Here is a 20,902-nt window from a genome sequence, read left to right as displayed (position 1 = left end):
ACCTGCATAACCTTATTCAGAAGATCTTTGTTTGAAGAACGGCAGATCTTTTGACTGCCGACAGACCGACAAAAGACACCAGTCGCAAACCCTTCATTGGTCTGACACCTGTCCACTCGATCAACGGCACTTCAAAATGTTTAACCAGGAATACCTACAGGTGTGGTCTTGTCGTTGAATCAGTCAGCCATGCAGGTCTAAGGTTAATCTAGAAATCCACATCTGAACTGACCCTAAATACCTACGCTACCCCTAAAACCAAACAAAACATCCCACCTTTCACTTAGTCTGAAGAGACAAGGCTTTCAGTGGAAATTCAATGCTAGCTCTTGCTAATCCACATGTGAATACACAATCTTATGTCTAGCCAACAATGAGAAACAGAGCTACAAAAACATCCCACTGCAACATTATTTCTGGTTAATTTGATATGAAGAAAAAAAAATGGCTCAAACATATGGTTATCTACATCCACACTAAGATTAGCATTGTTCTTTATTGTTCATACAACCTGGACCATGTTCAACAAATCAACAGCAAAATTCTCCATAATACAATGTGCACACCAAGGAAAACAGAGCCAGCAATGAGTTGTTTTTTTAAAACACAGACACAACAGAGCTCTAGGAACAACCTAAAAGGTGGTGAACAGTCTGGAAAATAGGCACCACTTTGATTCCCAACCTGATGTTGATGGTCAGGTCTGTTGAAAACAAACCAAACTTTCTTTTTAACGGTACAAAAAAACATTTGAGTACCTAATGGCATTTTTGCTTGAGAGTGAACACTGGTGTATGTTCACATCAATAAATGTTGAAAAAATAAAAATAAATAAAAATTCCCTCAGTCCAACAGGAAAAAATTTAAAAAAAAAAAACATCCCAGAGCTATGATGTGTCACGTAAAGCCTCCCTCTGTTCTTTGTAGCCTCTGTGTGTCCCTGCAGTCGTTCCTGTCATATTTCTCCCTCTGCCTCTGAGGCATGATTGCAGGGAGAGGGGTAGAGGATTCAGAATGAGTGTTATCTGTCATGACCTTTTGCAAAGGAAGGGTAACTGATAAATCTGTCCTCTTTTAACCGTTAAGTTTGGTTAAAACCGTTAAATGGAGAACTGCATTTATTAGTGTCAGTCAGAAAGGGTGTTTATATGACTAAAAACAGTTTAAACAGCTATTAGCTCTGGTGCAAAACCAAATGAGCTGCCTCGCTGACTACACAGAAGGTAAAAACCCAGTTGTTACAGAACACCTTAAATAGGCTGTTCTGTACCTTAAAATAGTGCACCATTTGAAGAAAACAGCTGTTTGTAATGGAGTCTGAAAGTCATTCAATCAAATTATGCACCTCAAAAAAGAGTGTACAACTAATGCATGCTTAATGGCTAGCAGCTAGAGAATACCCATTCACTGAGTGGCAAATTAACTGTGTCTCGCCAGAAGATAGTGTCCACAGCACTTCTGGCACAGTGTCTGAATTTGCTCACTTGTTTTTTATTCACTACTTTAAGCACACAGTATTAGTGGAGTAATGTCAGCAATAGTGAATGAGTGTATGGAGTGATTTCGGATAGAGCAATAGTTTGCAGTTAGCATGTTGCTAAGCTAACAGCACAACTCTCTAGGTATAAAAATACATAGCACAAACAATATTATGTTTATCAATACATTTTAGTATTGAATGAAAGTTTATTTATTAATTGCCACCTTTTAATATTTTATTTTTTCACTGAGCTTACTGCATTATTAGATTACCTTCCCATAAGAGATACATGATGCGATGAATTTGGCTAAAATAAAGTTGTTGTTTTTAAGTCATGTTAATATTGTACTGACAACGATTTGCAACAACAAAACAACCAGATATTCATCATTTTAAGAGGCAGAATAATGAAGTTGCCAGCTTCTGCATTACCTTTGATGCCTTACAATGTTGTCTCCAGAGGCAGCTCACTAGGTTTTGGAACAGAGCAAAGAGACAGAGGCAAAGATAAACAAAAACTAGATGATCTAGCCCTAGCTAGCTCTGATGGACAGTTTACAGACATTTAGCCTAAGCCATACACCAAAAGGATGGATGACTTGCACAAAAAGTGCATCCAGAAATATCTTCAGAAGGCCACAATCTTTTTTTTTTAAAACTCAAATAGACTATTATCAAAACATGATAATAGTCCTTTACATTGAAAAACAGCCTCATCATCATTATAGGCTATGCAAGGACATAACATTTTGGAAAACAAAACAATTAATTAAACCCCTCTGGAATACTACTTGTACTAAATATGCAAGTTGCAATCCAACAGAGTGCATTATATAAATGCAGCTGTTTAACACAAATTGGCTGTAAAATGGAGTTTATGATGTTTGTTGTGATTGTTGGGCTCTTTGGACAAGAACAATCTAAGATAGTCTAATTAGCCCAGCTTTTTCAGGCATAATGTGGCAGAGTGTTTGTAATCACTGAATTTCAAGCTGAAGCTGTATATTACTGCACAAATGTGGAAAAAAGGGGTCCTAGGAGAAAGCCTTGAGGCACCTCATGATAGAAACGGCTCAATTGAGCCCTTTTGTGTTTGCACACTACATCTGTAAAAAGAGATGAGAAAGATACAGATAGTCCCTTACTGCTTAGGATCTTTCCTATAAAATAAATGCCTCCGCCACCAATGGAGTGAAACCATCCCCAGGAATGCACAGAAACAAAACCGGTAATTACCCACTGGGCTCAGGGGTCAGACACCAACACAGCTGCATAACAAAAAATTCCTGCTCCTCAGTCTTTCCTGAATTGAGAGATGACTGACAGTGGGACAAACGACAACCACTCCCAAAGTGGGGGGGAGGGGGAGGGGGAAGAGGAAAAAGAACTTAAGGGAACAAATAGAAACATAAACCAAAAACTGGGCCTGTCAGCTGAACATCAACTAATTTTGTGACTAGCGTTGTCAAATGTACCGGTACTTCGGTACTGAAATTTTAAAAATGTGACGATACCAGCATTTCTGTAGTACCGGGAGTACCGAGTATCCGGGTATATTTGTTACCCACTGATAGGGCTGTGCCAGTATTTACGTGAATATGACACGAGTGAAGCACAAAGCTTCGTTTACAGAAGAAATAGGCTAATAGGTTAGCAATTAAATGTGACATCGCAGCCATGGAAACATTTTGGTTCATGCCGAAAGAGAGAGGTACGTCATGCATTTAAGCTTTGTCGGCTTTGTATTCTGTTTTGCGAATCGCAATCTGGTCACCCGATTAGCAGAGAATTTAACAATATTCCATTAGTAATTCCACTGAACATGGAATCTCTGTTTCTTTTCCCAAATCTTCACTGACGCAGGGGATTATAAACGTTTCTTCCTTGGTTTGCTTTTAATTAGGCTGATTATATTCGCATTCTTTACTGTGGTAAAGTAGAAAAAACACCGTAGGACAGAAACCTTTTTGCTTGCACGTCAATTTCTATTTAACAGTTTTTGCTTGTTATTATAGGCTACTTTATAAGGCACGTCAAGTTTATTTGTATAGCGCGTTTCACACACCGGCGATTTTTAGTTTCACTTTCTCTGGCAGCACAAAATCAAACATAGCCTGAATGTCTGAAGATAAATACTAGCTCTTCAGACCTTTTACAACAAGTGTCAGTTGTTTGTAACATCAGGAGATAACATGAAGATATTGCTAAAGAGAAATGGTCTCTTTCCTGCTCGTGTCCCACATCCCTCTCAAAGCGCAGAGCGGCTATATGACGCATCTTTGTGTGGAAATAAAAAACAAATGTTTTTTAGAATAATACTTCCTTATTATTTAGGTTAGCTACCATTATATACTGATATTTAATTCATAGTTTTACAGGCTGTAGTGTGTCGTTTCACTGAAGGAATAGCAGGAATAGCTAAAATAGGCTAAACACGCACGTCTATTTCAAAATAGATGTTTGAGCATTTGTTTATTTATTTTTTTATATTTCAAAATTTATTTAATTGAGGTAGCTATACACACACACAAACATACACACACACATGCTCCAAATATTTATATGTATGATTACCATCATATTTAATATGTTTTTAAAAATAGGCTAGTTAAATAAAATAGTAAAATAGTTCCAACAGATTTTCCTGTGGTACCGAAATTGGCACCAAGAACCATAAAATTTTACTGGTATTGGTACCGACTACTGGAATTTTGGTACCGTGACAACACTATTTGTGACTTTAAAATTAAAGATATAATATTTATAAAAACATTTTTTAAATGTTTATAAAAATTATGTAAAATATAATAATAATAATAATAATAATAATAATAATCATACAATTAATTAGCACACCATGCAATTAAAACTGTTAATCAGTTAACATCCCGACTAAAAACACAAAATGCAGCCATGTACCAATCCTTACAAACAGTTAATGCCTCTTGACTTGAAGGTGCTAAGAAGTCTGTAATTATTATCTTGTTTCATGCCGCAACATATTATGACACAACTGGTGATTGTGAGCGTGAGAGAGACACAAAGTCTTTATACTGCAGTTAAACCAGCTGTTTTTCTATAGAGCTTGTATTTTCCCAACTCTTTCCAATGCCAGACACCCTCTAATACTTAAAGTAATTGTAAGCCTGACAAGGGGTGTGGCTTACAATCACAGGTACAAGCTATAATTTTGCATCAACTTACCACTACTTTTATATATTCAACGGCCCTTTGTGTAGTGTACATGCAGACCCTTCAATCCATGATGTGCCCTTCGGCACTGACAAAGACAATCCACGTTTCACTCCTATAGTGTGCTTTGTAATGTGCATATCACATATTTGGCTTTCCAACTTAAAACACAAATCATTACTAATCGCAACAAGGTCTTTAGCTGCAAGCTCTTCCAGTAGCAGTCACTAGATTGCACGTTCAACCTAATTTATACATGATTATCTATGCTTCACCAGATTTAATCCTACCCTGTTGAAATATGTTCTTAGGGTCATTCTAACCCACATTAAGTCACTTTTAAGTTTTTCTTTGATGTAATAAAAACTCATTTTAATTTTCTTTTCTTTTTTTTTTCCCCCAGTCAAAGGTAGTGCAGCATGTAATAAGCTCAACAGACAGTTCACCTACCATGAAAGAAAAAAAAAAAGCCTAATTGAATGCTACATATCTGAATATATGCCTCTTGGGTCTAAACTTTCACAATTAATCATCTAAGCTATTCCATATGCAATGACACCTAAAATCAGAGCACATTATATCATTCATGAATTCAAATAATTTGTGCTGTATTATTCCTCACTTTATATGGCTAAATGTTTTAATGAATAATTCTAAATGCATAATTAAATCATTAAAAAGCCTAAAAATGCCGATTTTTTTAGGACTTACCATTGTCCTCTACGGTGAAACTAAAGAGGTCACTGGTGGCATTGTTCTCATCCTTCAGGATATAGCAGATCTTAAGATCATCTATGTCAGCTGAAAACACAAACACAAAACGGTAAGATTAAACTGCACAAATTAAAATTATTATTCATTTAGAAGAAAACAGATCAAAACAACCTATGAAAATCCTCACTTTCTGATGATCTAAAGACCCTAGAGTTAAACGCTCAAAGATCAAATTATTCTATAAGCCGCTCAACTTACAAATATCTTCATTTTAATGCAAAACACATTCTTGGTTTTGCAAAAAACATTTGCAGATAAAAGGCTTTTTAAGTTTTACTAAATCCAGGTGAGAATTTTCACCAAAGCAGCAGGGACTGAGTCACAAAACAATCAGCAAAACAGGTGACAAGCTGTTGCATAATGACAGGAGAGAACAAGAATTTTAAAACACAGGATTCCAACCTAAAACTTCCCTACATCTGGTCTGTCCCATCTACCAAATTAGACCCCTTAACCACATCTGCACTGATACACAGTGGTTAAGTTACAATGTACCATGAACAACCTGGCTCTCTGTTCTCTGGCTCAACCCTTTGCTCTGACCTACTACTTTAAATTATTGATAATCAGAGGAAGAGGCCTCATAAAAATGTAAACCTGTGATGCTTTATGCATGGATGAAACCGCTTTTCATATCAAAAATAAAATGTCTACTTTCATCACTGGCACACTCTCTCATATGTGAAATATTTAGTGAATGCCAAAGAGCAAGTGGCAGAAGAATATGGGGAAAGGGCAAAGTAAATAAAGAGAAGTGATTGTCCCTTCTGCTTCACTGCTCGTACTGATGAGGTCAAGTCAGGTTTGCCAGGTTTCTCCCTCTTGTTTTCACAGTTCTGCCCTCTTCCAACGTCTGGGACACATTTCAGACTAAGTTAGTCTGACATGGATTTCACATCTTCTCACTAGGCACTCATGTTTGAAGGAGTGCGTTTATGCTTTCGCTGTTAAAGGTCATGAACCTGTGCCGATTAAAATACCTTGTTTCAGAGCAAAATTATTATTCTGGCTAAAAGGCACTATAGGGATGCGCATAAAGACATGTTTTTAAAAATAAAAAAAGCCAAATTATTAAGTTTTTTTTTCTTTTCACAAATTTGCATAGAGTTTGATAGGTTAGGAGGCTAACCTGTTCGCATTATGCAAAGCTATCGGCTGACTCATTTTGCTGATTATTTTGCTACCTGAAAGCTAAAAGAAAGAGTTTCTAAACATTAAATTTAAATATTTAGATAAATTGTATATATATATTTGTTTGTGATATGCAGAACATTTTAATAGACATTTATGTATTTTCATGGTTAAGGTAAAAATTATTATAAAAAGTGATATGATCAAATTTTCTAAGTAACAAGAGTTAAGCTCCTTAGTTTATAAACCCTTTGCAAAATCTGCAAGATCCATATAATTTAATAAAGAAAAGCCCTGATGAATATTTTTAGGTAAAAAATTATAATTTTAGATATAAAATTAAAATGATTATAAATATAAAAATTTTTACTTTTTTACAATTACAAGATTTCACTCCTATATAAACTTATGAATACAACTGCACGAGTCAGCTGTAATTTTTTTATATATCATAACATCTCATGTTACATCTCATGCATGTGATAAAATAAATTAAATCATTAAACATCAAAATGCCCTTCCAAAAACATCAAGTTTTCAGCTTGATTATTAAAAAAAATGTTAAAACAAAAAATCTTAACATTGAGTATTTAAATAGCTAAAGTTTGAGTGTGTAATGGGCCATTGCTCCGTTAACAGTTAGCCCCGCCCCAAACTCATGCCACTGGTTGAGCCAATGTTGTTAAGTACGGCCTAGTCAAAATGCTTAAAAAATACATATTGCAATTCTTTTTGTTATGGTTAGCGGCACAGAAATTACACACTTCACATTTAACTCTGCTTAAAATGTGGTTTGCCTCCAACCAGTTACTTTTTTCAAAAAATAGTCAGTCACTACAGGGACAGTAGAAGGCAAAAGTATGAGAACTTAATAATTGAAAGGAGATGTGTGAACGCTCTAGTTGTCTCATCAAGAATTTAAGCTGAAGGCTAAGAGACAGACACATCTTACAGTCTGTGCTCTTGGCAAAGGGCTGAGTGTCTGTTTAAAGATTGAACTACATTATTTCAAGCATTAATAAGAGCAGAATACCTGTCCTGAACATGATGGGTACATAGCATTTGAAGACAATTCTTACATGTGTATCTTCAAATGATAGTTCTAAAGGGGATTACATTGCACAGTTCTAGCACACTGAGTGTAAAAAGTAATAAGATTTCACAGAACCAAATCAATGGTGATAAGAACATTTCTGTGCTGATGATTCATTTACCTTGTGTGAAGGTGTTGATGGAGTCATTTCCTCTGTCCAGGCTAATCAGGTAGCCATGCTCTGGCTGTGCAGTGATGTGAAAAACCAAAATGTCAGGACTGCTGTCTCTGTCCACTGCCTTCAGGACTTTGCTTGTAATCTGATAACCAAACAGACCTGCAGACAAGACCTTTAAAGTCGGTGCACCCTTGTTAACCACTATCTGAGGCATACCGTTGTCCACAGAAACAATGGTGATCTTCATGGTCTGAGGCCTTTGGGTCTCAAAAATGGTATCAGGGAATACAAAAAAATCTGAATGGGTTCCATCAGTGACTGTAAAAGAAAAGCTGTCCTTGTCCGACTCAGTGCCATCATGCTTGTAGCTGATCATATTCTCATTCAGGTCCTGCTTTGTGAACGAAGTCACTGGTCGGCTGTTGTTGAAGAGCAGTTTGCCATGAATGGGCAGTTGGGTAACTGTAAACTTTAGCAGGTGCTCAGCTGTGTCTTGGTCCTCAACAGTCAACTCAAAGGGCGTAATGAGTTTGGTCTGTCCCTCGGTCACTAGAAGGTCGTGAATGGTCAGTACTGGCTTTTTATTGTCAACATCAACAATTGAAACACGGAATGTGCGGAACACAGGGTTGTAGCCATCGGTCACCTCAAACTCAAAGCTGTCCATCTTGACCTCATCATCAGCAGTATGGATGTAGTAGATCTTGCTCCCTGCCAGCTGTAACTGAGTAAAGGACACAATAGGCATACCTGGTGTATCTGTGCTTTCCAAATGCCCTCTCACCGGGGCTCTTGTAATGGTGAAGACTAAGTTTTCATCAGGGCTGTTGAGATCGCTAGTGCTTAGGAGGTTTGTAGTGAGTGTAACTTTGCCACCTTCTTTAAGAGACACCCCCTTACTGATGACATCCGGAAACACCATGTCAATGCTGTCCACGGTAATATAGAAATATCTATCAATCAGTGGATTGATGCCATCTGTTATGTCAAACTTTACAAGGTCACGAATGCCTTCCTGTCCATTGTGAGTGTACAAAATGAGACCCTTGTTCACCTCGTTTTGTGTAAAATTCATGCCAATTGTTATGTTCTCCAGTGATTCAGCAGATCTTTTGTCCACATATCCTGCTGATTTTCTGTGAAGGAAGCCCTGACTGGGGCCATAGCGAACAATGTAAGTAAGCAAATCATCATCTGAGTCCAGGTCAGTAGCCTTTAGTACTTTACTATTTATCTCTTTTGTCTCACCAATCTCGATTTCAAGTCCATCGTTAATGGCAAGCCTCGGTGTTTCATCATCCACAGGGATAACCATGATCATTATGATGCCTTCAACTGAATGTTTCCCATCTGTAAGAAGAACATAAAACTTGTCTTCAGTGGTTTCAGAATCATCATGTTCATAAATTATGCTAGAGGCTTCCTTGATTTGTTCCAGAGTGAAGTTGGTGATTGGGACGGAGCCACTAGCAAGCTGATTGAGGATGAACCCATGATTTGGAGGTTTGGTGATGATAAATGTCAACTCTTCTGCAGGAACATCAGCGTCGACTCCATTCAAGAGTGGCGTGTCAATGATAACATTCATGCCCTCCATTACGACAAACTCTCGCATAAATATCTCTGGTTTTTCATCATTGGTGGGAATAATGACGATGGGAAAGAACTGCCTCTCTGAGAAATTCACACCATCTGAACATCTGAACGTGAACCTGTCCTCCACTGGCTCAACTCCTTTATGTATGCTTTGGACATAATGAATATGACCTTCATTCACATCTCTGATGGTAAAAGCACTTACTGCCATTCCCAACCTTGACTTTTCAGAGCCTGGTGATGGAGAGATGTTCTCCACATATCCTGATGTGGGCTGAACAATGATGGTACACAGGATGTCCTCAACTGGAGTGTCTGGATCCTCAACCCTTATCTGATTCCTACCGATTGTGTTTTTATCCCCCTCAAAGACGTTAAAGGTATTGCCAACTGTGACCTCTGGAGTCTGGTTATCAACAGGGAGAATGGTAACGTGAACACGGACTCCGTTTACTCGGTTACCCCCTACATTCCACTCATCAGACATGTCAGAGAGGGTCAGGTTGAAATAATCTTCTTTCGAAGTAAGACCAATCTCACCGCTGGTGTGAGCATACACAACCAGGCCACTGATTATATCAGCTTGGGTGAATCTGCTTGACGAAACTCCACTCACCAGAATTTCTCCAAACTTAGGGGCTTCTTCCAAAATGAACGTCAACCTCAAGTCATCAGTGTCTTCATCTTTTCCCTGGATGATATTAGAGGTAATTTCTGTGGCACCATTTTCCAGCACATCCAAGCGAGAGCCAAAGGTGCCCTTTGTGAGTCTGAGTGTTGGGGTCTCATCATCAATAAGCTTTACCGCTACCTTCACGGTGATCGTTACAACATGAACACCATCACTGACATCAAGTTTAAAAGAGTCACTTGTCGTTTCATCTCCATTGTGGACATAAGATACTCTGCCATCAGAGATGTCCATCAAATTGAAACTACTCCCTAGTTTTAAATCAGTAAATATATGTTGAACATGGCCATGTAGTGGGGTTTTACTTAGAGTGAATGAAATTTGCTTACTGTCAGTGTCAAGGTCATTTGCGTCAAGTTCGGCACTCGTGATGACATGCACCCCTCTCTCAAGGACTGTGAATCCAGTGTTCGTTATCTGTGGGGGTTTGTTGTTCACAGGCTGCAGAAAAATTGTAAAAACTCCATCAGCACCATTTCCAGCCGTGTCCTCTACTGTGAAATGGAACTGCACCACATGAGGTATGATGCCGAGCTCAAGGTCTGGTGGACTATAGGAAATCTTATGATGGTTGATTTGCGCTTGGGTAAATTCTGTTATGTCAGTATCAGAGCTATCAGTTAAAACAACAGACCCAAATTTAATGGGATTATTCTCATCTGTGTCAGTTGGTGGTCGAGTTATTGTATATTTCAGGTCACGGTCCTCAGAGTCCAAGTCAGTGTAACGAAGAACATTCTTGCTAAAATGAGTCAGCTGGTATTCATGTACAGTCATCTGCAAAGTAGTGCCTGGGAACAGCACGGGTGGAATATCATCAATAGGTAAAATTTTAATAATAAATGAATGCTCACCAGATTGATTGGGAGGATCAGCATCATCTTGTACTTTAAAAACGAACTGATCAGTAACTGTCTCTGTGATGTGTGGCCCTGTATGCCTATAGAAGAGCTTTTCATCTGTAATATCTTTCTGTAGCCACTGTGTCACTACTTTTTCATACACACCATCTTCTGCATTGAATTTCCAGGATGACGGGTCCTCAGGTGCTTCAGATTGCCTCACCACAACCTCACCAATAGCAGAAAGGGGAGACTCGATTGTAAATTTAATAGTGGAATCTTCAGAGTCAATATCTGCTGCACTGAGCATAAGCTGTGAGATAGGCACCATCTGATTTCTGAATAAAATCAGCCCTGTGTTTGCATTTATGATGGGCGGCTCATCATCTGTGGGTACAATTGTGATGGGGAACAAAAACTCAACTTCATTCTTCCCATCTGACATTCTGAATATTATATTATCACTGTATGTGTCACTGCCATCATGCTGGTAAACCACAATGCCGACCTCCAGGTCAGCTGGGGTAAAATACTTCCTGCTGGTGCCCAGAACAGTTAAGAGACCGTGACGCAGCCCATTAACCACAGTTATCTTCACACTCTCCAGGTTGTCTTCATCACTAATTTCTAAATTGCTCTGAGTAAACAAAGGCCTAGACTGGCCTTCATATAACAGCTGGCCGGTATTCTTAGTGACTACTGGTGCTAATGTATTCATGGGCTTCACAACAATCATGAAAGCAAAAGGATCTGAAATCCCACCATCTGTGTCTATGACCTCTAACTCTATTTGAAAGATTCTCTCAGTATCTGAGTCCAGAGAGGGAGGTTTGTAGGCTATTTTCAGATCTTTCAGATCCCTTTGATAAAAGGATGTGATAGGTAAATTCCTATCATCTGTACTCACAATATAACCCTCCTCAAAAGACAGAGGAGAAGTGATGTTGAAAATGAGATCATCAGGATTGGATTCCGTGTCCTCCGCAGCCAACATATCAGGAGTTAAAGCCGTCATAACAAACTGATCAACTTCCATCATCATCATAGACACGAAACTCGGTCTGGGGGGAGTGTTTTCCTCGCCCTCTTTTATGCGGATCATCACATGGAAAAACTCTTGTTTCAGTAAATTATTTTCTTTGCTCCGTAGCTCCACGACCATCGGGATGTAATCCTTATTGGGTGATTTGTGGGTAGACGTGTGCTCATAGCGGATATCTGATTTGAGAAACAGGTCACAGTCCATCATTTTCTCCAGTTTGCTCTCATCAACAACTTTACCATATCTAGGAAGAAGACTGCTGGCAGCCAGTGATGTTACCTCACATTGTTCAGAGTCTTTATCATATGTAAAGTCTAAAACCTTCCTGCCAATAGGATTGCTAGTACCACGCAGTTTATCAACAATAAGAGGCATGTTCTTAGTAACAATCTCCAATTGAGTGAAAACAACCTCAACTTCCAGCATGAAGGGGATGATAATAGTTTCAGTCTGAGTGTCATACCTGAGTTGCAGCTTCACCCTGTCACCCGCAGGGCTCCTAGAACCTAAATGAGAGTATCTCACATCGTTAGGACCAAATTCACACGGGAACTTTTTAGGAGACACATGTCCCGGTCTCTGAGACAGTGGATCATTATCCAGAACGGTAATACTGCACCTGTCTCCAGGCTGAACTTCAATGACCAAATCGTTGATGGGATCGATGTAAACAGATCTCCCGAAAGGCACGTGTATGCCGTTGTTTGCAACCAGTATCGCGTCCTCGGAGAGTTCTGGCGTGTACGCGTACGACAAACCGTGTGTTTCAACTCCTCGCGCTGAACTACCTGTCAAAGAAAGCAAGAGAATGAGAAATCTGTAAAGTTCCATGCTGAACGCGAATGTGAACAGCCACAGGATGTTCTTGAGTAATTTGAATATCCAAATAGTGCTCGATTGGGTTTTCCGCTGTTATGATTACATCCACGAGGGAACAGGAGACAAACACAGAAAGTTCAGAAATCCTACACGCGCGCCAGGATGCTCGCGCGGCATTCCCACGGACTCAGAGCGAGCTCAGTTTTAACTTGTGCATGGATGGCAGCAGGAGGACACGCCCATAGCCTCATTCTATTGGATGGAGAGTTGAATTCCCACGTTAGCAGGTGGTATTCTCACAGAATTTTACTGTCACTGTTAGTTGTGATAGTCGCGTCTGGGTACAAATTCTATACATTTAGATAAACTGAAGAGATTTGTTCTGTTTATTATCAGTAAAATGATCTCTATCGTTTGTGAAAAATACATATATTGGTACATATGTTGCCTATATGTGCTATATATTTTTTAATAGATCCAGTACTTAAGTTTTAATGCTCTATTTTATTAATACATATACAAAATTATTTTCATTTGCAACACACTTAAAAGTTTGTATTTCCCAAGTCGCTTAAACAGTAATAAAACTGTTGGGTCAGATTACCAAGGGATGCATGAACTGATAATAGCCTGTATGTGAGCCTTGAATGAAGTGTAAATTGCTTTTGATTGAAAAACTATGACAAATGAATAAAAATAAATAACTTGTAGAAGATATCAACATTTCCCTTAAAGTCAGTTAAAACTTTTTATGCTAGGTCACTTGACCTGCCTTAGGGACCCTTTTTAATATTTTACTCAGATATTAGGTCCGCTCACTCATGAATCCTCCCTTCAGCCCCTCAAATATCTGTAACCCCCAGGATACAGAAAACAATGAAGAGTTAATATAACCATCACATACTCACACTGTCACTGGGAGCCATAAAAGACTTAATCTTATCTCAGCTATAAGGTCGGGGGCAATTGTGCCATTAGCTATGAAATAAAAATTGTATGACTGAACAGAAGTATTGAATATTTAAAATACTGTATGTAATGAACATTATCTAATTAAAGTGTCTAGATTAAAGACAGTTTTTGACTTCAGTTGATGAATATATTTTAGTAAAAATGATTTAATCCATTTTTAATAATGTAGGTGGCTACCACTTAGACTTTTGCTTTAAAAACATTACTCCTGACAGTTAAAAGAATTAGTATCATATAAAGATAACAACTACATTGCATTAAATATTAATGATTTAATATATGGTCAGCTCTTATGCGAGATGCAGTAGGTTAATATTGTTCTATTAACATAACATTCAGACTTTTTGAATTAAATATAAAATTATGATCAGGTCTTTCTTAATCTAAATATTTAAATGGTACTATTACATTTGGGATATATATATATTTTTTTTTCTTATACCAAAAGATGAACACCAGATTTGTATTGTGTGTAGTCTCTTAGATAAGAAGTAAAAAATTTTTTTTTTTAAATGCCCTGGTCTTCTCTACAGTTTATGAGATGTTTTAGGGCATGACACATTGTACAATGGTTCCTTCTTCAGTGAAAGAAAAATCCATGCGGGAGAGGACAGGAGAGAGTCTTCAGAAGTTTGTTGGGACACATGTTTTATAATTATAGTATGAAAGACTACAGTCAGTGTTTTCACGTGTGCTCTCTGAGAATGACTGTTTCCCACAAACCTTCAAACCTGTAATCAATCATCTGTTCAGACACCATAAAAACTCCTGATGGCTTGACTGAGTTAGAGTCTTGGTATTTTCTCTCCCTCATCTCAGTTTTTCAATTTAATTTTTTGTCTGAATGTAGCTCTGGGAAAATATGCCCACTTTATTGGTGGAGGTAGACAGAATCAATCAGAACTCTAATCTCTGTGATCAAGACTACAACAAACTTTGTCCAAAGGGACCAAAAGCATTGAAAAGTTTGTAGTTCTGCAAGAAGTGGGGCGAAACAGCACTTCGAAACAACAAAGAGAAAAAAAAAATTTCAGTGCTTAAACTGATGTTAGTATGATAAGGATTTTAGGGTATTAAAAAAGATGCAATCAAGACTTGAGCTTTCCGTTGATATAAAGCACACAACAATTACTGACAAAACCATCTATTTATTTATTTGATGTCCTAGAGGATTTTTACAGTGCATTTTATTTTCATATACACAACATTATCCAAATACATGTGATAAATAAGGCAGCCCGCTTATATTAAAGTTCACAGCTGTTGAACGTCCTTTCTCAGGTTTCCTCTGTTCTCCTGTGGTGACAGTCTGTCATTTGGCATGACTGCAGAATTACAATGCCAAATAGTACATGTCTAGTATATAAAAATACCACCTAAACAAATTTAAAAATTCTCACTTGTCAGACAGTCTCACTGAATGATTCATGAAACAATACATTTTAAAACTGGACACTTGTTCAGAAATAATGAATTTATCAGTCACTAATGGGATGTTCTTGTGCAGATGATCAGATTTATTCATTTTCGAATTATGCTGGGTAACATATTCAGATTCTTCCCAAACTTGTGGAATTTATTTATCTTACTTTATCCTAGATGAACACAGATAAGAATATTAAGGACATAGCTTGCCCATAATGATCCTGAAGAAAAGAAAAGATATGTGAAACACAATCTTGGTAACAACAAAACATTTTCTAGGTTTTGTCCTCCCAATGGATCTGGAAGAAGCTAAACCACAGTTAAAAATACCTCCTGTTAACGTCAACAATGCATCTTTGCACCTTGCAAAAGAATAAAACATCATCTGGGGTTTGTCAGAGAGTATCAGAACTTTACAATGCATTTTCTGAAAGGTCACTTGTTCCTCTTGAGTACTGTTGCCATTTCTGTTACAGATGCTTGAAGGGACGGCAAATATTCTTAAGCCAGTGCTCAGTGTTGTCTAAATGTTCGTTTAACATTATCTGTTTTTCAGCTACTCTCACTCTAAAGACCTGAGAACAGCGGGTGGTGGTGGTGGTGGGGGGTTCAAATTGAAAGCTTTAGGTTCAAATTAGACCTCTGTTTGGAGCTAAATGACAATCATTGAGTAACAACTGCTGTGCTGATGCCGCTGTGCTTGAGTCAGACCAGACATGCATTTGCTCTGAGGTATAACAGTTGCCATTTTGTTTTTTTAACAAAATTCCCATTCCAGCTGCTGTAAATTGGCAGCATCCGACAATAAAGAATAATGAAAGAATATAATATAATTAAAATCATATTATAGGCCTATAAACTATAAACATTTCCGCTACATAAGAAAAAGGGGGAAAACAACAACAACAAAAAACATGGTAATCACTAGTAAATCACAATTATGACATAAAAATGTCAAAATTATGGGATAAAAAGTCAATTATTGAAATGATAAAATAAAAAGTTAATCTTATTAGATGCTAAGTTATAATTAGCATAATAGCATAATTTTTTTTTATTTATTTATTTTTTTTATTGAAGCCCATTTCCACCATATAAGACAAAGAACAAAAAAATTAAAGCTTTGGTAAATCATAATTATGAGATAAAAGTCTGAGTTATGAGATAAAAAGTCATAATTAAGACATAAAAGGTCGAAATTATAAGATAAAAAGCCCCACTAATGAGATGCTAAGAAATAATTAGCATAATTTGCATTATACATATTTTTATGGAAGCCCATTTCTGCTACATAAGAAAAATAAACTATAATTATGACATAAATTCATAATCATGCCATAAAAGGTCAAAATTCTGGGACAAAAAAGAAATCAAAATTATGAAATAAATATCATTGTTGCCTTACAAGCTCATTGATCCAACAAAGGCCATCCATGATTGGCTTCTCCTTATTCCTTCTCTGTAATGGAAAATGCCAAAAAGAGGAAGTTTTTTTAACACCTTTTTATTTCTGAATTTCTTTGATTACATTTTCTTAAAATCATTTGTTTGCTGAATTATAACAACACATTTAATAGAAGCGGAAATAGAAGAGGAAATATGACAAAACTCTGTAAAAGTTTCACATTTATCACATATACAGTGTGTTGAAATTTTAGATTAATTCTCTGTATTAGTGGTGCTGAGGGGAGTGTGTGTGGGGGGGGAGGGGGGGTAATTAGCTTAATTAATGAATTGTTACAGTTTCTTTAAATGTCACACTCTATTGTAAATATTTACATATCTCCCTCAGACATACCAGAAGAGCCCTCATTAGTGCTTAATTTACATATTATTCTCTGTCTTGCACTCTATATCTTGTGCACAAGCACTTGTTTGCTGAGTGACATTATGTCAATGACCGCTGTCAAAGTTCAAGGACAAACTACCATCTTAAGCCCTTTCTGGTCACTGTTAAATGTTGTTTCATAACTTTTTTTTTTACATGTATGGTCTAAAAGTACATATGAGTCAGAGTCAGTGAGGTATAATATATTTGTTGGCAGCCAGCGGTGCGTCACCTGCTGCTATTACCAAGGCTAATTTTCAAAAGTAACCTGCAGGAGAGAGGAAACTCTCAGTACTGTTGCCTGTTTGAGAGATTAATTGAGTGTTACATAAAGGGTTCTGATTGTAGGGGTTGAAAAGTAAAGACCTCATCAGCTCTGTGGCAGCAAGTTATAATTAGGCATCATTAAGGCTTCATGGCAAATGTCCAAAATCCTCACGCAATAAGGTTGATGATCCTGAAGAGGGCACTGTTGTACCATTCCATATCATTTAATGTCAGACTTCACTGATGATTCAGAGAGTAAGTAATGCCTCAGCTGATTACAGTATTGATCCAAACAAGCGCAGAATTGCAAGGGATATTACAGTGTTAGGTTGTAATTGAAAGAATAAGCTTGAACAAGAGTGGAGATAATCAAGGAAGGAAACAAATGTTTGTCTTTCATGTGTGTTCAGACCCTGTCAGTAAAAGGTCTCTTGGATTTCCATTTGAGGCAGATAATCTAAAATGAGATCTAATGCAGGCCCTGTGAAGGGTGGACAGGGTGGACTGGTGTCAGGAAAGGCCACAGGCGAAGATCTGCTCAATCAGAAAGGACTGTGCCACATCAGGTTAATAGTGTCTGATTTCACCATTTGAGAGAGAATGAAATATAGTTTTCAAGTCAGACCCTAACACTGAAACTGACTGTGGCGACTTAGAGAGAATCCATCATCCATCAAAGCTTGTGTGTAACTTTTGAAATACCAGAGTGTGAGAAGGTCAGACCTGTAAATTTAAAATCGTGATGGAGGAGAAAAGACCATTTATAATGGACTGCAGCAGACTTCATTACATTCCTTGGGCTACCTCAAACACAAATATGACATATAAGAAGGAATAGGTATGCGAACACTATTTAAATTACTCATAAAATTTGATCTGATTCACATGAAGTCAAACAAATATAAATACAGTTTTCTGTAGTTCTTATTGTAAACTATGAAAATGCATCATAAAAATATGAATTCATTTATATTTGTTATTATTATTTTTATATTATTATTTATCATTGTATTACTTAAAATACATTTTTATAAAAGTTATTATTTATGACTCCCACAGCTCTGTCACCATTCCATGACACCAAACAATTCTCTTTTTCAATTCTCAATTCTTTATTTTCTTTATTTTATTTTATTTTATCAAGAGAACAACAGTGTCAGTGAAAAGCTTGAGATAACACATGAAATGAAATAAATGGGCTAAAAAAGGTAAATATCACATTACTAAATATCACAGAATATTTTTTATTGCGCATCATTTCCATTCAAGCTGTAATTTTGAATGCTATTAAACATAATACATGATTTGAGATATGACACTGTGGTGAGAATTTTAATTACTTTAAAAAAAAATGAAAGACAAAATTTCACAATTCTGCTATAATGTGTTTATATGCACTATTGGACAAATAAAATATACTAATGAGAATGTGAAAAGTGTGTTTTCAGAGACTTTAATTTCTAAAAGTCCACAGGGCTAAAACCCATAGTTCACCTACAACCCGAATTCCGGAAATGTTGGGACGTTTTTTAAATTTGAATAAAATGAAAACTAAAAGACTTTCAAATCACATGAGCCAATATTTTATTCACAATATAACATAGATAACATAACAAATGTTTAAACTGAGAAATGTACACTTTTATCCACTAAATGAGCTCATTTCAAATTTGATGCCTGCTACAGGTCTCAAAAAAGTTGGCACGGGGGTAACAAATGGCTGAAAAGGCAAGAAATTTTGAAAAGATTCAGCTGGGAGAACATCTAGCAACTAATTAAGTTAATTGATATCAGGTCTGTAACATGATTAGCTATAAAAGGGATGTCTTAGAGAGGCAGAGTCTCAGAGTTGTGAAAGAGTGCATAAAAAGATTGTGGAATACTTTAAAAACAATCTCAAACAATCTCAAACAAACAAATCTCATCATCTACAATGTATAACATCATCAAAAGATTCAGAGAAACTGGAGAAATCTCTGTGCATAAGGGACAAGGCCGAAGACCTTTATTGGATGCCCGTGGTCTTCGGGCCCTCAGACGACACTGCATCACTCATCGGCATGATTGTGCCTAGGAATACTTACAGAAACACTGTCGGTAAACACAATCCACCGTGCCATCTGCAGATGCCAACTAACGCTCTATCGTGCAAAAAGGAAGCCATATGTGAACGAGCCGTCGTGTCCTGTGAGCCAAGGCTCATTTAAAATGGACTGTTTCAAAGTGGAAAAGTGTTCTATGGTCAGACGAGTCCAAATTTGACATTTTTGTTGGAAATCACGGACGCCGTGTCCTCCGAGCTAATGAGGAGCGTGTTATCAGCATTCAGTTCAAAAGCCAGCATCTCTGATGGTATGGGGGTGCATAAGTGCATACGGTATGGGCAGCTTGCATGTTCTGGAAGGCACTATGAATGCTGAAAGGTATATAAAGGTTTTAGAGCAACATATGCTCCTCTCTAGATGACGTCTATTTCAGGGAAGGCCTTGTGTGTTTCAGCAGAACAATGCAAAACCACATACTGCAGCTATTACAACAGCATGGCTTCATCGTAGAAGAATCCGGGTGCTGAATTGGCCTGCCTGCAGTCCAGATCTTTCACCTATAGAGAAAAATATGTCAAAGACGACCACAAACTCTTCAGCAGCTGGAAACCTATATCAGGCAAGAATGGGACCAAATTCTAACCCCAGAAACTCATAACCTCGATGCCCAGACGTCTTCACACTGTTTTGAAAAGAAGAGGAGATGCTACACCAAGGTAAACATGTCCACGTCCCAACTATTATGAGACCTGTAGCAGGCATCAAATTTGAAATGAGCTCATTTTGTGCATAAAATTGTAAAATTTCTCAGTTTAAACATTTGTTATGTTATCTATGTTCTATTGTGAATAAAATATTGGCTCATGTGATTTGAAAGTCTTTTAGTTTTCATTTTATTCAAATTTAAAAAACGTCCCAACATTTCCAGAATTCGGGTTGTATACCACTTCACTGCAATACTGTCATTTATAGGCACAAGTCATAGGTAAAATGAGCGGCATTACTTATTCTTATTAAAAATGTTAATCTGACACGGGAAAAGGTGCTGTTTAATTTTCAAATACTCCAACTGAGGGCATTCTGTATATTGCCTGTCTGCAACAAGCCTCTGTCAGATTAATTATGAGGCCCTTTGACTTTCTAATCAAAGATCATGCACAATATTAACAACAGCTAAACACTGAGATGAATTCTTAGCTCGGGGCTCCAAGAGGATCAAACCAATCAAACAAGCTCGCAAATCACTACACAAGCCATAATTGAATCTTTATGTACATAGGCAAAGTACTTCAGCTGTATTGCAGTTTGATCTGTGGTTTCCAAAATGCTTTTATGGACAGTAATACATCAGTGGTTGCGGAGTGAGATGGTCATTAATGAGGCTGACAAAAGCAGTGGGAAGGTTGACTGCTCTAATCTTGCTTTTTGGAGAACCCTGCTGCTGCTTTGTAGAGCCAAATTTCAACCTCAAGCCTTTTCACTAAAGAAAATAGGCTGTTATAATTGGTGCCACCACATCATACTTTTCCTGTCTAAAGTAATGGGAAGAAAGCAAGGGAGGAGGAGTGGCGTGAGAAAGAGAGAGAG

At 37.3% G+C, this 20,902-nt stretch overlaps 1 protein-coding gene across 1 annotated transcript in view; it reads right to left on the bottom strand.

The window, feature by feature from the left end:
• Positions 1 to 12,970, bottom strand: part of frem2a (FRAS1 related extracellular matrix 2a) — a 64,005-nt gene extending 51,035 nt beyond the window's left edge. The window contains exons 1-2 of the mRNA XM_051908759.1: positions 7,792 to 12,970; positions 5,384 to 5,473 (exon numbers count right to left, since the gene is read on the bottom strand). Of these exons, the coding sequence (XP_051764719.1) occupies positions 5,384 to 5,473; positions 7,792 to 12,790 (5,089 nt within the window). The 5' untranslated portion in view covers positions 12,791 to 12,970. The remainder of the gene's footprint in view (positions 1 to 5,383; positions 5,474 to 7,791) is intronic.
• Positions 12,971 to 20,902: the final 7,932 nt, after the last annotated feature.

The sequence above is a fragment of the Ctenopharyngodon idella genome, chromosome 10 (genome assembly GCF_019924925.1).
Source record: "Ctenopharyngodon idella isolate HZGC_01 chromosome 10, HZGC01, whole genome shotgun sequence".
NCBI classification, from domain to species: domain Eukaryota; kingdom Metazoa; phylum Chordata; class Actinopteri; order Cypriniformes; family Xenocyprididae; genus Ctenopharyngodon; species Ctenopharyngodon idella.
This window is presented reverse-complemented; position numbering and strand designations above follow the sequence as displayed.